Consider the following 15402-nt stretch of genomic DNA (forward strand, 5'->3'; position numbering starts at 1 on the left):
TAGGACCTAGATAAAGACTATTTAAGCATGAGGAAACGTTGCTTCTATGGTTGTTTGATGCATTTGCATTATTGGAATTAATTATATTCAAAGGACCCTCAACAAAGAATTCATTCATTTTATCCGCGATCATCTTCTCATCAGTTATCGAAATACCACCGCACTTTATCTCTATCAAATCATTCCTACTCCTGGCATTACGACCCAATGCCTCATTGATAATTACCCATTGCCTTCTTCCATCCCTTCCCGCCTCCCGAAACTTGTCCTCATAATATCTACGCTTCTCCGAAATTAAATTCTAAATAAGTGAACTTGAACGGAAAGAATACTCTTAAAATATTTATTGTGAATGTTGCAAAGATTACTAAAGGAAGGCTTTCGGGTTTCACAGATACTCCGGCTTCGAACATTTCATATTTTTCACATATATATTCCCTTATTGAGTCTGACCTAGTGACAATATATTTTAATAGCTGGTCTTAACCGTTTAAGGACGAGAGGATCAATAACTCGACCTCAGCTACAACATTCTAAAATTAAAAAAAAACGTCGTCTAGTTTCGCAATATTCGACATCGAAATTTCGAAAATCGGTTTTTCGATTAATAGGGCCTTCGATTAAATTAGATGAAATTGAATAAGAGTTGTAGTATTCAATGAGAGCTTTATAAAACACTAAAATTTTTCACAATAATTGAAACACGGATATGACCTTTGGTTTCTTCTCCTTTACTTTCTCAAAACCGACGTTTCGGAGTGGTTTTCCTCCTTCCTCAGGTCTACAATTTGCACTTTTACATTAACATGGAATTCTTATTGATACATTAACTACAACAATGATATTTAAAAAACATTAACTATAATATAACTTACATGGAAATGATTGGGAAAGAACTTGTCACAAAGGATTTTGTTACACTTTTAGTGCTTTTTGTGCTTTTGTGGCAAGTTCTTTCCCAATCATTTCTATGTAAGTTATATTGTACTAAAATTTTTCGAATTCTGATAATTAGAACGGGAGATATGGCTATTTGAAAATTAAATTTTTGACCCCTTCTAGCTCGGGTCAGGGAGGTCATGGTGGGTTCAATTCTTTTTTTAATCAAAAGCTCTTAGGCTCAGCTATAACATTACATACTAAAATTTGAGATAGGCTGATGCCATAAGGGGTCTCGGTCAAAATCCCAAAAGCCAAAATCCCGAATTGGCCAGAATCCCGAAAGCCATAATCACGAATTTTTAAAAGTGTCATAGCTACTCCCACGATTGCACCCGCGCTTGCTGGAGGCAAAGGGAAATTTTCTGTATCTTGGGAAATTATTGTACACATTATTCTCTATATATTTTCATCCCTTTCAGGATTTTGGCTTTCGAGATTTTGGCCCTTTCGGGATTTTGGTGTTCGGGATTTTGACGTTCGGAATTTTGGCTGCTGCCGGCCATATGGGCTCAGTTATTGAGAAAATAAAATTTGGGTGTATTCCAAAATGGCGAAAAGGAGGTCAAGGGTGGGTATGACGTCACCTTCTTCTATCCGCCCTAAACCGCTTATCGATATCTCTCTCCGTTCTCTCCCCAGAAGTGGTTATACGACGGACGGGACGTCCACGAAAAACGATTTTTAGCGCATATGATATTCGTGATCTATGAATGTCAAAACGTGTAATTCCAAAATGTGGGCCCGATCTGACGAGGTCGGATTTCACCTAAGCCCACAAAAGCTCAGATTGTAAAGAATCTCAGCTAAAACAGATATAGGTCATTTTGGTTTAGGTGACATTTCTCATAATCACAACTAATTATAAAATCTTACAACATTTCTTTTTCTCACAGTGTAATGAGTTTAGATCGATAGTTCTGACTAAATTCACGCTGATTTTGCATAAGCACATATTCGGTTTGGAAAGTGGGGTTGTAGGGTGGTAATGGGGAGCACATTAAATGGGGTATCTGCAAAACCAAAGTAGCCACACTACGCCTGCTACTGTTCTGACTTGCGGCACCCAATTCCCAGAGATCCTCAACCCCCTAAACTCTAGCCCATTTATTTGCATAACAAAACAGCAAATACCAAATGGAGCGAGTGGATACCAACGTGAGGATGCCGCATTTGCCCACTCTTGTCATTAGGGCTTGTTCACCCTTTTCTCAAAAGCTCTCACCGCACCCCTAGATCCCCACCCTGTGGATTCCCTGCCAGAAGCTTCCACTCGTCATGAAGTCAAGCACACCAGTTCAGCTGAAGCGCAACCCCAAACCCCAAGCCTTGAGAGGATGATATTCCTCGCGCGTAGAAATTTAATTGAGCGCACAAGTAGCGGTAAAAAAGTTTCTAATTCATCACTGGATTAACGTGCAAATATTGACATGGAAAGGTGACTGTCGAACGCACAAATACCGCTCTGCAAACATCAATAACTCATCCTTAGACGCCGAAGGCAGTATCTGCTCCTACAAGTAAATTTTCAACTTTCGCCATCACTTTGCTAAAGTTAATTAACTCCCATATATTATAAGAAGGCCATAAGGCTCTTTAATTCACAAATTTATTTAACCAACTTCAAGGTTACACAAGTCATCTTATGCTTCCTCTCTTTGAGAAATAAGGTGTTTCAATGTAAAATCAATTTGGAATATCTTTAAGGTATTTTGAAAATTGTTCATAATTGGTTTTCGCGCACTATTAAATATTAACATTATGAGATTTGGAAAAATCGTTAGTTACATCGACCATTGTCGTTTCTTGCAACATAAGAACAAGTAGGGTAAAGTGATATAATTAGGAATTAGTGTTACAAGTTGGACAATTTGCCGGTACAAGTTGGACATGGCTTCTTTCTTGATAAATACAGTACAAAATATGTTTTTAAGCACAAGGAACCAAATTAAAAAACTAAAGCACTAAAAATATACAAATAAAAATGAAGTACTAAATTTATCAAGACAAAAAGTCCTGTCCAAATTGTACCATTGTCCAACTTGTACCACTTTACCCTACTCAATCACTTGACTTATTGAGTGCCTCCTTAATTTTAAATTCGAAATGGACAAAAATTGAAAAAGAAAAAAATGAAGTCATAAAGCAACTTGTTATAATTTGTTTAATGTAAATGAATTTATTGATCACTTTTTAGTTTTTTAGTCAACAAAATGATAGATTATTTTACCGAAAATAATTTTTTTCTATGAATTTCCAATTTATTTTATGACTAATTTAAATTTTTGTACCGATAAAGGTGCTAATTTACTGACCGAAAATGATTTTGCAATAGCGATGCGGAATTATTTGGATTTTTAATTTTATAAATAAATTTAAAAAAAAAACAGGAACTAAGTGTATGATTAATTTATCCCATTCTTGCTTTAAAAATAAAACTGTTAATTACATTTTATAACGAAATATAAATAGTCAAAAACTCTGAAACATTTGAATATTATAAACACTGTTATTTATGAATATAAAAAAAATGAATTATAAAACTAATTTTGGAAAAATATTCGCAAGTTTTTACCAATTAACTTGTGTAAGATGCATTGCATTAGTTGTAAAGCACCTGAACTAGGTATTATAAGTTTTTTTTACGGTGCTCATTTCTATTAAAAATGACTTTGAAAAAGTATTGTAAATATTTTTTAAAAATTATTTTTTTTGATTATATTGCATTTTATAGTTATTACTCTTTCTAATTATGGATTTCGAAAAAAAAAATTTTATTACTCTAATTAAATTACTTTTAAGAAATAATGCAACAATTTATCGGTCAAAAGTTTGTTACGGTCTCAGTAATATTTAATATTCCAACTTCTTGCGAGAAAATTTAGTAATTCGTTCAAGCATGGAAAGATAAAGCTTCTTACACTCGTCTTGTGTAAAAAGAGGTCATGTAACAAGGATGATCTTCTCCAAATCATTCAAATAATGAGGTTTCTTAGCGGTGATTTTGATTTTTTGCAAAGACTTTGAGATTTCCCAGGCCTTTGAAAACGTGGCCCATATAGAATTGAAGTCTTTTCTGCATAATGATCTTACTGCGAATGGGAATTTTCTTGGCAATTCTCCTCTTCTTTCCCATTTTATGCAGTCTTCGTCGAATATCGCGAATAGAAAGAACCTGTTTGCTCTCCGTACGTGGCTCAGCCTGGATCTTTGGGGCTGTTATCAATAGGTCTATATCAGAGATTGATAGTATGCGTTTAACGGGTCTTTGGGTGTGGATCTACGGGTATCTCAAAAGCTCTCTTTACTCAACTCTGAATTCCTTTTCATAGACCTTAATCATTTTGCTTCCATCTGTAGTTTACCTTACTGAAATCAAATTTCCTAATTTCTAAAAATATTTGCAAGAGTTTTTAAAGCCTCTATCAATAGAAATGGGCATCGTAACAAACATATGATTCCTAATGTATGATCCTTGCTATCCGTGGTACCATTCGTAGAATTTAAATGGGGAGCTTTGCAATTCAAAATTACAAAAAAAAGATCAATATTAAAGTTACTAAAAAAAAGTCTCTCTCGTGGTTATTTATGTCTTTTTCCATGTCCATTAACAAAAGTATTACAAAAAAAAAATAGTTTTCATTTTTTCTCCATTAAATTGAATATAATTAACAATTAACGTACCTCTCAATTGCCAATTTATTCGTTGGTTGAATTTTTTATAAATCCTCTTTGCAAAACTTCCCTTCCCATCATACAAAAGATATGTGAAAAATAATTATCCTACCGTAATTGCAGTATTAAATTTTCCAACAGAATTTCAAATGGTTTTTATTTTTTTTGCTGTAAAAAAAGAGTAAAAGATAGTTAAATTTCAATAATAGCATCATTTGGCTCTCAATAGGTTTATTTCTGGACATTGGGAATACATTAATTTGCAATTCAATAACGTTAAAAATGAGAGTTTAACATTTTGTGAAATATTCCTGAAGCTGAAGTTCTGCTTTTTTGCCTTTGAAATATTTCCACAAAAACTGTTGATGTAGAAAAATCACAAACCATCCTTCTGCATCCCAATTAATTACTTGCTGAGATGTTTTCCAAAGTTGTTTAGGTATTTTCTTTCCTGGAAATTAATATAAGTCGGGAAGTCGATGAGATAATTGGAGAAAAGTTCTCAAATATAGCCTGGATCTCTGGGAATTACATCTTTTCTCACCTCATGCTTCGAGCTCTTTGCGTTATTGAAGGGGGGATATACTAAGGGAGTGCTATGGTACCACCTCGTTATCATTTTGCTGTTTGTCTTTTGGTTGCACATAAGTTAGTTGGATGGTAAAGAGCACGAGTGCAAAGTTTACTGCAGATAGAATAAACTTTCTTGGTTTAAAATTTCATGCAATTCATTTTCAGTTGAAAAGTTTGAAATTTTGCCAACAATTGCATGAAAAAATCAAAAATGTTGTAAAACGAAAATTGAAAATGTTAATTAGGTCCGTTTCAGTAATGACCTACGACTATTTTTTTTTAATTTCAAAACTTGTTAAGAAGGTAATATATAGGGTAAGTGTACCATATTTCGGCAAAGTTGCATGCAAGCGCCAAAGTCTTATGTTTGAAATGTAATATTTTTAATACAAATTGAATTTATTTGTAACTTTCTTATAAGGAGTGTTCCTTGGAACCATGTAGGCAGTCTATAGTTTTTATTTTCTCTAAATTCACTCTTAATACATTATAAAATGCATAAAAATGCAGACATTACATTTGGGGCCTATTTCGGCCACCTTCATTTTCACAATTCCTTGCTCTTCTGGAATTTTTCTAATGTCTTTTTTAGATCATCTTGTTCGTCGAAGCGACATTTTTTGTTATTTTTTTCATTGTATTATTTCTAGAGTATGCAAAATCTAAAAATTCAATGAAATTCGAGGAACAAAAAATGTGTCCGAACTTACAAGCTGGCCGGAATTTGGCACACTTACCCTAATACAAAAAATCCACTAGAAAATCATTGCTAACATTGTAATTAAGTATGGGGTTTAGAACTCCCTGCTTTAAAAAACAAGCCACGCCCCCTACAAAGATTGTGTAACTAGTGGGCGATTATTAAACAATAATGCATATTTTTTACAAAAGTTTCAACAATTCTTTCGGGTGAAGTAGACAAATCGTCGGTTGCGTCTACCTCTGTCGTATCTGCATTTCTTTTGTGTCAGCATTTCACGCAAGAGGGGACGTCTGTATTGTAGCTTGCACCAAATGCAGATACAATACAAATGCAGATACGACAAAGGTAGACACAACCGACGAAATGTAGATTCTATCTCGATTGCATATATCTGATTCTCTACCGCCAGATTAATGGAATAAGTATTTTCGAGCATTTGCCTGAGACCGTTTAGATCATGAGGAAGGATGAAGAGAATTTAGTGACAATAATTATAGTACAGTCTCTCAAATCAGAATGAGAGATGTCACTCATACCCCCAACCCAAGCGTTTGAATTTGGAGGACTCTAGTGATTATAAAAATATTATATAATAAAAATTTTGCTAAATATTTTTAATTAACCAAGAGGAAAGGAAAATATTAATTCTCCATTTTGGTCGAATAGACCTTGATGGAACTGCACAAACCTCTTAATTATTTACTTCTGAGCTTTATGAAATGAAATGAAACTTTGAAATTTTCAAAATGTCCATCATATTTTTCGAAGTCTTCTTGCACAAATATAACTTGGGGGTGGTTTTGCTGGGCATTCGGGCGAAGCATGAAGCTGGAGCGTGCTGTAAGAGCAACCCATGCTAAAATACATTTCAAAACCCACCACCACACTTTATTTTGTCATTTTGCGAAAATATAAATTTAAAAGATTTCACAAACGACGTCGCTCCTAATTCCAGTGGAACTTTTAAAGCACATCCTGGTCTCTTGGGGGATGGTAACGGAGAGTGGGCTCTCGTGGGTAGAAACTCCGTCATTCTTCCGTTTGTCTTCCATGTGCTGTTTATGTTACGACACTTACGCACTTTAATAGCACTGTGTGGTGTACTTTTGCTATCTCTGCGTAAGAGCACCATCTTCGTTAATTTTTTTTCTTCTTCTGTTGGTCCTAAACTTGCTCATACCAACAAAAAGGGGGACAATCATTCAGCAATCAATGGCTTGGTTGTGTTTTCTTCCGGGATTTTTGGCACCAAATCACCGAATCACGCCTAATCTTGTCGTAATCTCCAACGAAAGCTCGACGGCTTTTGATGAAAGTCTCAATGAAATCCTCAAAATATCCCCATCGTCTGAGAATCACCTCAAAAGCTCACACCCCATCCCCAAAAACAAATCACCCCATAAGAAAACCATCCAGAAGCTTCCAATTGTCCTCTGAAGAGGAAAGAAAGTGAAGGCAGAGAAGTGTAAAATGCCTCAATGAGGTCACGTTTCTACGGAGTTTGCGTGTGAAAGTGGTGGAAAAGGAGAAAATTTTTACAGAGTAATTTTTCTTATGACTCCTTATTCTTTTTTTTGTCAGCACCATCCTCAACCCCCTAAGAACTTCCATTCTATACTGTATCTTTGTTTTTCTTTTCTTTGGCAGTGTACTCAACCGAAGTCCAGAACATTTGATCAAAGAGATAATTTTGGTTGATGACTTCAGCGATCATCGTAAGTATCCCACACTTTTTTCTACCTCATTTACTTTTCTCAATAAAATTTTTTCAACCATGATTTTTTCGGGATTTTGAGCCTTAATCTGCTTTTCCGACAGAGTTGAAAGTTCGTAGACTTAGGGAAAATTGAAAACATAAAATTATCGATACTGTAATCTTGTTTTTGTACCTATACTATAGAGGAAAATTTAAATAATTTTTTTCGTGGATTAACTAAGATCAATCAAATATATTGTCAGTTCTATTATAAAAAATCCTTAATTTTTGCATTTTTTGGAAAAGGCCTTTTGAATACATTTGATACAAGAGTTTATAAAAGATCAATGAAAAGGAACCAAAAATACCAAAACACTTCTTGTAACATTCTTAAAAGTAATTCAATAACCAAAAAATAAATGATAACGTTCTGAAAATTCACAACATTGTCATTTTATTTCTCGAAAATGGTTTAACCGGTCTTAATGAGATTCTTAAATTTCGCCTATGACTGCTATGCCAGTATAGTTTCTATTCAAAATAATTGCATTTTTAAGCCATTGAGCATTGCATTGTAATAAAATGGATGTTTTCGGGATACGGGAAACACCTGGTATTTTCTGAATCCTGTAGGAGAATTCTGTATTTTTGTGGCATTGTCACGCGTGAGTTCGAAACCTGACAATGCCATTCGAACTTTTTTTGTCATATCTTATGAGTTCGAAAATGCAATTCTTTCAATTTTTAATGAACTCCCTTGACTTGATGTACAGTACGTCTTGGTTGATTTATTTAACAAAATTCATTGTCATTTGTATTGCCAGAAATCTCAAATGTGTGACTTCTGACAATGTCACGTGAGCTGAAATGGCAATGTCACGGCTACAGAATCGCATTTTCGAAAAAGCTCTCCTAAGATTCGAACCCAATTTGTCATATGGCATTGCCAGAGCGTTACCGAATTCCCCTCCTGTTGTGTGTCTTTAACCGGTGCCGGTTAAGATCGCGAACGCCAAATCCCGAACGGGTCGAAATTCCGAATAGCCAAAGTATTGAATTAGTCAGAATCTCGAAAAGTCAAAATCACAAATGGGTCAAAATTCCGAAAATCCAAAATCTCGAAAACTAAAGAATTTTGGATTTCCAATTCGGAATATTTTGGAAAATATTTTTTAGCTCATGTTTTACCCTTGGGTATAGGCAATTCGTCGAGGGTAATGCGGATGCTGGAAAACAATTGAGTTTTCCATAAAAATAAAATTTGTGTCCCTGTGCATTTTTCTCTTTTCACAAAATACCTGGGGTAGAAGTAACCACTTTCTGGGGAGGATGTAAACACCTTTTTTCCCACTCTTGAAATTAACTTTGCACCACTCTCGATTATTTTAATTACTTAAGAGATATATAAAGACTGTATATTTTTCAAAAAATCACGACACTTTTTACAAAGAATAATTAAAATAGCAAAAAAACTAAAAGCATGCATATCAAAGACATTTTTCAATGGATTTTCCCCATATTTTGATATCATGTGACTTTTTATTGAACACAGCGCCACCAATTTTTTTCATAATCTATGAATTATAGATATTTCGCATGAAGGTCAATTTCCCGCTCTTTTACCTACTCATTTTGTGAAATTGAAATTGCCTGGTTACATCTACCCCAAATGCTGTTTTCTGACCAATTATTAATTCTTTTGAAATAATGATAATCTCAATTTGTCTAGTAAATCCATAAATATAATCCTAAAAGATGTAGGAAAGAACTGGTATTGCTACATTTCGATTATTTTACACAATTTTTAATTTCCAGGTGGAAATCCAAATGACCAAAATAATTGAAATATCAACATTTTCGGGAAAAATGATTTTTATTTTTAAAGTATTAGGATTTTATTGACCAATTCTTCTGTGGACATACATCCCCATGGTATCTATGAATGCTTATGGGTTTTATCCTCTGGAGTCTTAAAATTAATGAAAAAAATCACAGTGTTTACAACTACCCCAGATTACTACTGCCCCAGTTCCCCCTATGTCATTTTTCAGGAGATACTTCTGCACAGGCGACATGTCCCTACATTCAATCCTTTTCATGAATTTCAAAAATATTCATGAATGTATGAGGAAAATGTGAAAAAATTACAGAAAAAAATAGATAGGGTTATGATTTGTTCTAAAAAAAAATCTTCCGCTTTAGTCGTTTATAAATTCTAAAAGTTGTATTGGATGTACAAAAAAGGTCCTCGCTGTTTTTGTTTTTTGTGAAAATTCAAGTTTTATTAAAGAAAATTAGAAAGTATTATTTCATTCAAAATATTGTCCTTTCCTTATTATATATATTGTATGTATACATATATATGTATATATTGTAATAATCGTAATAATTAATTAAACTGCAATACAGATGAAACTTAATTATTAATGGGTTCTATAGTACTTTAAAATCCATCTCATGAAACCCGGTTGCTCATTATCGAATCATCCAATATAAAATATATCCTGTAAAGCAGAGGTGTGCAAGAAACCGTTCAAACCGAATAAACGTCATATGAAACATGTACGTCAATGATCACAACGCTACTATAACAAACTTATTTTGACGTTAATTCGATTTCAACGGTTTTTGAACATCTCTGCTGTAGAGAATTGCGTCATTATGTTTGTCTATAATGCAGAAAGGCAGTGATTATGACTGTGAAAGAATCACAGATAAACAAATAAGGTAAAGTGCCCTCACTCGACCAGTTCCTCGTCTCGACAGGTAGATTTATTTATTCAATTTATTTATATTTGCTGTAGCATTTAGCGTATGATCTAACATTGTCAATTATTCCATAAATATAATACGAATCAGTGACAATTTCAGAGAAATTGATCATCAAACATTCAAAAATTGACCCACCGATCGAGTGAGGACACTTTACCTTATATCTTAAAAGATGAAGAAATTTTCTCAGATCTATCATAAAATACTATTTCTAAATCAAGGATAATACTCACACTTCTAAAACAAACATAACTTTAATACAGGATAATTTTAATAATATATAAATACTATAAGGTTAATACGTTAATACTTAATTGAGAAAATTTCACTTGGTATTTTCTTGATTTCTACTTCTTAACCTGATAAGAGAAAGTCACCATTTCTTATTTATTGCCAGACCGTTCGAGGGTTAAATGTACGATTTAATTTATTCCTAAAATAATCTATATTTGAAAATTTTTGCTTTCGAATCTGACCTAATTTGGTCTATTGTGAGAGTGTTGCAACATCTTCTCGCTAGCTTGCAACCCTTTCGTCCATCTGTCGCCGAAATTTGCCAACATGAGCACCAAATTTTCTAGCAGCACTTTGTGCCTCTCTTAACGATGATGCCATAGAGCCTTTTTCCTCACCTCCAAAAATGATAATCACCCGAGATGGAGAGAATTCCGGTCTCTGGGGCAAAATGGTGTCATCCCTAATATGTTGCTGGTTCATGGAGTTTCAAAATTTTCATTTCACTTTCAAATTTAATAATAAAAGTTTGTATAAACAAATTAAAACACTCTTATATCCTCTTTAATTAAAATGGTGTACCCTCGTAAATTTACAAGGCAGAAGGGTGTCTTCTCCACACCCTCAAGACAGAGCATTCCCTATTCTGCATATTCTCTTGTTTTTGAATCCAGAGAAAAGGGGCGATAAAAAGGCACGCGGTTTGTGGGCTAATTCATGAGAAACATTGCCTGAAAATGGCCTGGATGGTGCGGCACGGTATTCCGGAAGGCTATTTTGGTGTCCGTTGAAATGTTGTCACGCATCAACCCTCCAATGCCAATTATTCAGGCTTTCCAGCCCATTCTCCACCACTTGAAAATCTCATTTGGTATTCCAATGGAAAACATCAAAGCACTTTGCAAAATGGCATGTTCATTCTCAAAACACAAAGATTATTGCGTGACGGGATACTACTGAAAATCCAACAATTACCTGTTGGAAATATGGGATTAGGGGTGCCTTTTTAGGGGGTTTATAAATGTCAATGGATACGTTCAAATATTCCACACTAAAACAGTGATTGTGTTACCAGAGTTCTGGGAATAATAAAGGTTGTTTTGGAATACTCTAAAGTTTTATTCGGTTGTACCCGGTGGTTTAAAGCAAATTGATCCCATAGACACCTCCCCAGAAATATGAGATATTTAAAAGTAAATCCTGAAACGGTTGCAAACCCCTGATTTAATTGCCAATAATTGATAAACTATTAAAAATCTACAACTTTTTAGTATATCACAACATCTAGTGATCCACAGGTATAAACGATAGGATTGAGCAATCAAATTTTGAATTTTCTGTAACGTAGGGGAAATTGGGGCAAAAATTTGTCAAAAAGAAAATTTCAATATTCACTATTTTCTAAAAAAAAAGAGACTGAGGCTTGAAATTTTTATTACAGATAGCCATCATGAACCTTCTTAAACTTACAAAGTTTCAAGGGATTCGAGGAAGGATTATGTAAAATAAAAAATAATTAAATTTTAAATCCTATTTTTGGAATATTTTGTCTTACAGAAAATATCAATATTGATTAGCTCAATTTAAGCACATTTCTCGTTGAGATAGAGAAAAATTATCTTCGACAAAGTTGTAGAGGAATAAATTTCCTATAAAATATGACTATTTGATATTTTTAACGTTAACGAAAGTAAAACGTCATAAATTATCCGAAGACCGACAAAATTTGACCCAGCAATTTTGGAAATCTCCACAAAATCGACTTTTAGAAAATGATTCGAAAATCACATTTCTTTCGAGATAGAGAAAAAAAGTCTTCTGAAATGTTGTAGAGCAGTAAATTTCCTATAAGAATATGCTAATTATAAAACGTTTAAGTTTTCTCAGAGCTCGTCAAAGAATTAAATATGCGTTTTGACAAGTTTTGCCCCAGTCTCCCCTATATGTAATCTCAAAAATAAATTAAGAATATAGGAAGAAATTCGAAATCGAAAATAACCTGCGACACTCTCCAAACTCTCACAGCTGCTTTGAATGTACCGTATTCCTGTTCGAATTTCAAAGTATCCAGAGTAGAGGGGTGCAAGAACCGTTGAAACCGAATAAACGTCAAAATAAGTTTGTTCTGGTAGCGTTTTGACCATCGACGTACATGTTTTATTTGACGTTTATTCGGTTTCAACGGTTCTTGGACGCCTCTGATCTAGAAAGTGTCAACATGCGCCAGTCTTCACTTTGTTGTAGGGAAAACAAAGCAGAGATATTCATAATATTTCTATCTTGTTATTAATTTTGTTCATAATCACTGAGCAACTTCCTAGACAGCTTTTTAGTATTTTATAAAAATTGCCAAGATTCTGCGAAAATTTAGTTTGAAAATTCGCAATTCAGTTTCAAATTTTCGAACAAGAATAACATCGTGTATTTTTTTCATTCTTGGATACGTTTTAAAGGTTGTTCAGTAGGGGAATTCTGTAATTTTCGTGACATTATCACGCGTGAGTTCGAAAAATGTCAATCGAGCTCTTTTTGTCAAATCATATGAGTTCGAAAATGCAATTCATTGATTTTTTAATGAAATCCCTTTACTTGATGATTTTATGAAAATACAGTTACGCCTTGGTTGATTTGTTTAACAAACTTCATTGTCATTTGAATTGCCAGAAATCTCAAATATGTGACTTCTGACAATTCCACGTGAGCTGAAATGGCAATGCCACAGCTACTGAATCGCATTTTCGAAAAAGCTCTCCTAAGATTCGAACCCAATTTGTCATATGGCATTGCCAGAGCGTTAAAGAATTCCACTCCAGGAGGCTTTTCATCCATATACGAAAATAACGTGTAATCATTTCTGATAACGGATTTTCAAGGTTAAAGGTTTAAAAGGCATTAGAGAGCGTATTTCTGTATCAAATGGCATCATTCTTGAATTCGTTAAAAAGGTTTGAGAATTTCCGACGAATCGGTTACAATCGGTTCTGAGCGGGTAATGAACCAGTTCATAAGCGTTAATTAATTTTTATCATCGGTTCAAATCCGATTGAGAACCGATAAACTGTAAAACATGCGAAAATACTTTTAAGGTGTAACGTCTAAATCACGAGTTAAAGTACTTAGCAAAGCATGGGATGCTTTTATTTCGACTAAACTTTTATATAAACAATTTAGATCATTTAGATACCTTAGAAAGCAAGATAAACAATATATAAAACTGCCCCTACGCTGAAATACTCCAGAATATGGGCAAAATTTCATGACTTCCTTAGCCTGATGACACCCATTGCTTTTTTCAATTGTCCTCCTCTTGTTGTTCTAAACGCGTGCCTGAGTTCTAGTGTAAATTAGAAATCTCATAATGTCATATTTCAACCCCTCGCATGCCAAAATAATTTACCATTTTGCCGAGTAGGAGCTATTTGGGATGCCAATCAAATGTGCAGAGTGGCAGAAAGAAGCGACGTCTAAATGGGTGAGAGAATGGTATATAAAATGGCAGTGACATAGAAAAACCTCATCACACTCGGTTGACTTTGGAATCAATCTCTCAATCACGAGTCACCCGTACCCCCAACGGAACTTCTCTTGAATTTAAACGGCATACGCATATCGTTTGGAATTTGTATGGATTTCATTCGTTGTCGACCGCAGGCAAAAAAGTTCAAATCACTTTTTGGGGGGCCTGGCACCCATATCCTCTGTGCTGGCCTGTCACACGAGCCACGAGATAACATTTGTGAAAAATTAGGGTGAGAGTGTGAAAAAGGATTCTGCGATAATCTCACCCACCCCCATACTTGGAGAACCCCTCCAGAATTTATGATGGAGGAACTGTTTCCCTTTAGCATGAAACTTTCGCAGGTTATTTTCACATCATTCAACCCCTGTGTGATCTACTATTTATGGAAATTATTTATTTAAGCCGGTGACTTCATTGTTAATCTCCATGCAAAAGCATATTTTGGTATTAGGGTTAATTAGATTGAGTGAGAAATTGAAGGGTGTGGAAGGGTTATGCTATGCCAAATACAATATTAAAAATATGCTCGAAGATTGCGTCAATATTGCAATCCTTTGCATTGCTATCCCAAAAAATTTTTCCCCCATTTACAGCAAGGCCTTCCAGCGTGCCAGCTTTATGTTTTCAAAAACAAACCATGAAATTTTCCCTGAAAAAACGAATTTAGGAAATCCTCTTGAAAGCTTAAAGTAAAATTTTCTCCATTTCCCAAGAGTTACACGCGACAGTTGAGATAAACCAGAAACGATTTTTTATGCAAAATAATTATGCTACCCCCGAAAAAAAAGAGAGAAGAGCAAAAAAGGCGGATGGCGTAGAGGGAAGAAAAGACTAATACTTGAAATATCTCAAAGTATGAGGTATTTGAATTTACTAGAAAACATACATTTCTTCCCTTAGGTCTCACTTTTTGGGGAAGATTCGAGGTGATTCCTATCGGTGTCACTTCCATTAAGAGCGACAAGATGATTGATCTTTCCCTTTTTCTGCCTCAGTTGTGGTTTTTCTTAATCTTGGAGGTGTATACATTCCCTGCGGATACACGGATATGTTTCTGTGGTGATAATCTCAGGGTGGTAGGGTTGGATTAGAAAAATATAAGAATTTTACATCCTTTGAATCTGGGAAATTAACAGATGATTTTTATGGTGTGAAGAAAAAACGATTGTGAAGATAAAGACGCATTATCAATCAACCCTTACATGGGTTTTAGACTTAAGATTAAGACCAGTTTCTGGAGATTTAGATATTATAAATAACAACCAATTTTAGTTATTTTTGAAAATCTTA

The 15402-nt window shown here is 34.3% G+C and overlaps 1 protein-coding gene across 1 annotated transcript in view; it reads left to right on the top strand.

The window, feature by feature from the left end:
- LOC129807679 (polypeptide N-acetylgalactosaminyltransferase 2) overlaps window positions 1-15402 on the top strand; it is a 281760-nt gene that overhangs the window by 250666 nt on the left and 15692 nt on the right. Inside the window, exon 5 of the mRNA XM_055857114.1 lies at window positions 7538-7605. Within this exon, the coding sequence (XP_055713089.1) occupies window positions 7538-7605 (68 nt within the window). The remainder of the gene's footprint in view (window positions 1-7537; window positions 7606-15402) is intronic.

This window comes from Phlebotomus papatasi, chromosome 3 (genome assembly GCF_024763615.1).
Source record: "Phlebotomus papatasi isolate M1 chromosome 3, Ppap_2.1, whole genome shotgun sequence".
In the NCBI taxonomy this organism is placed as follows: domain Eukaryota; kingdom Metazoa; phylum Arthropoda; class Insecta; order Diptera; family Psychodidae; genus Phlebotomus; species Phlebotomus papatasi.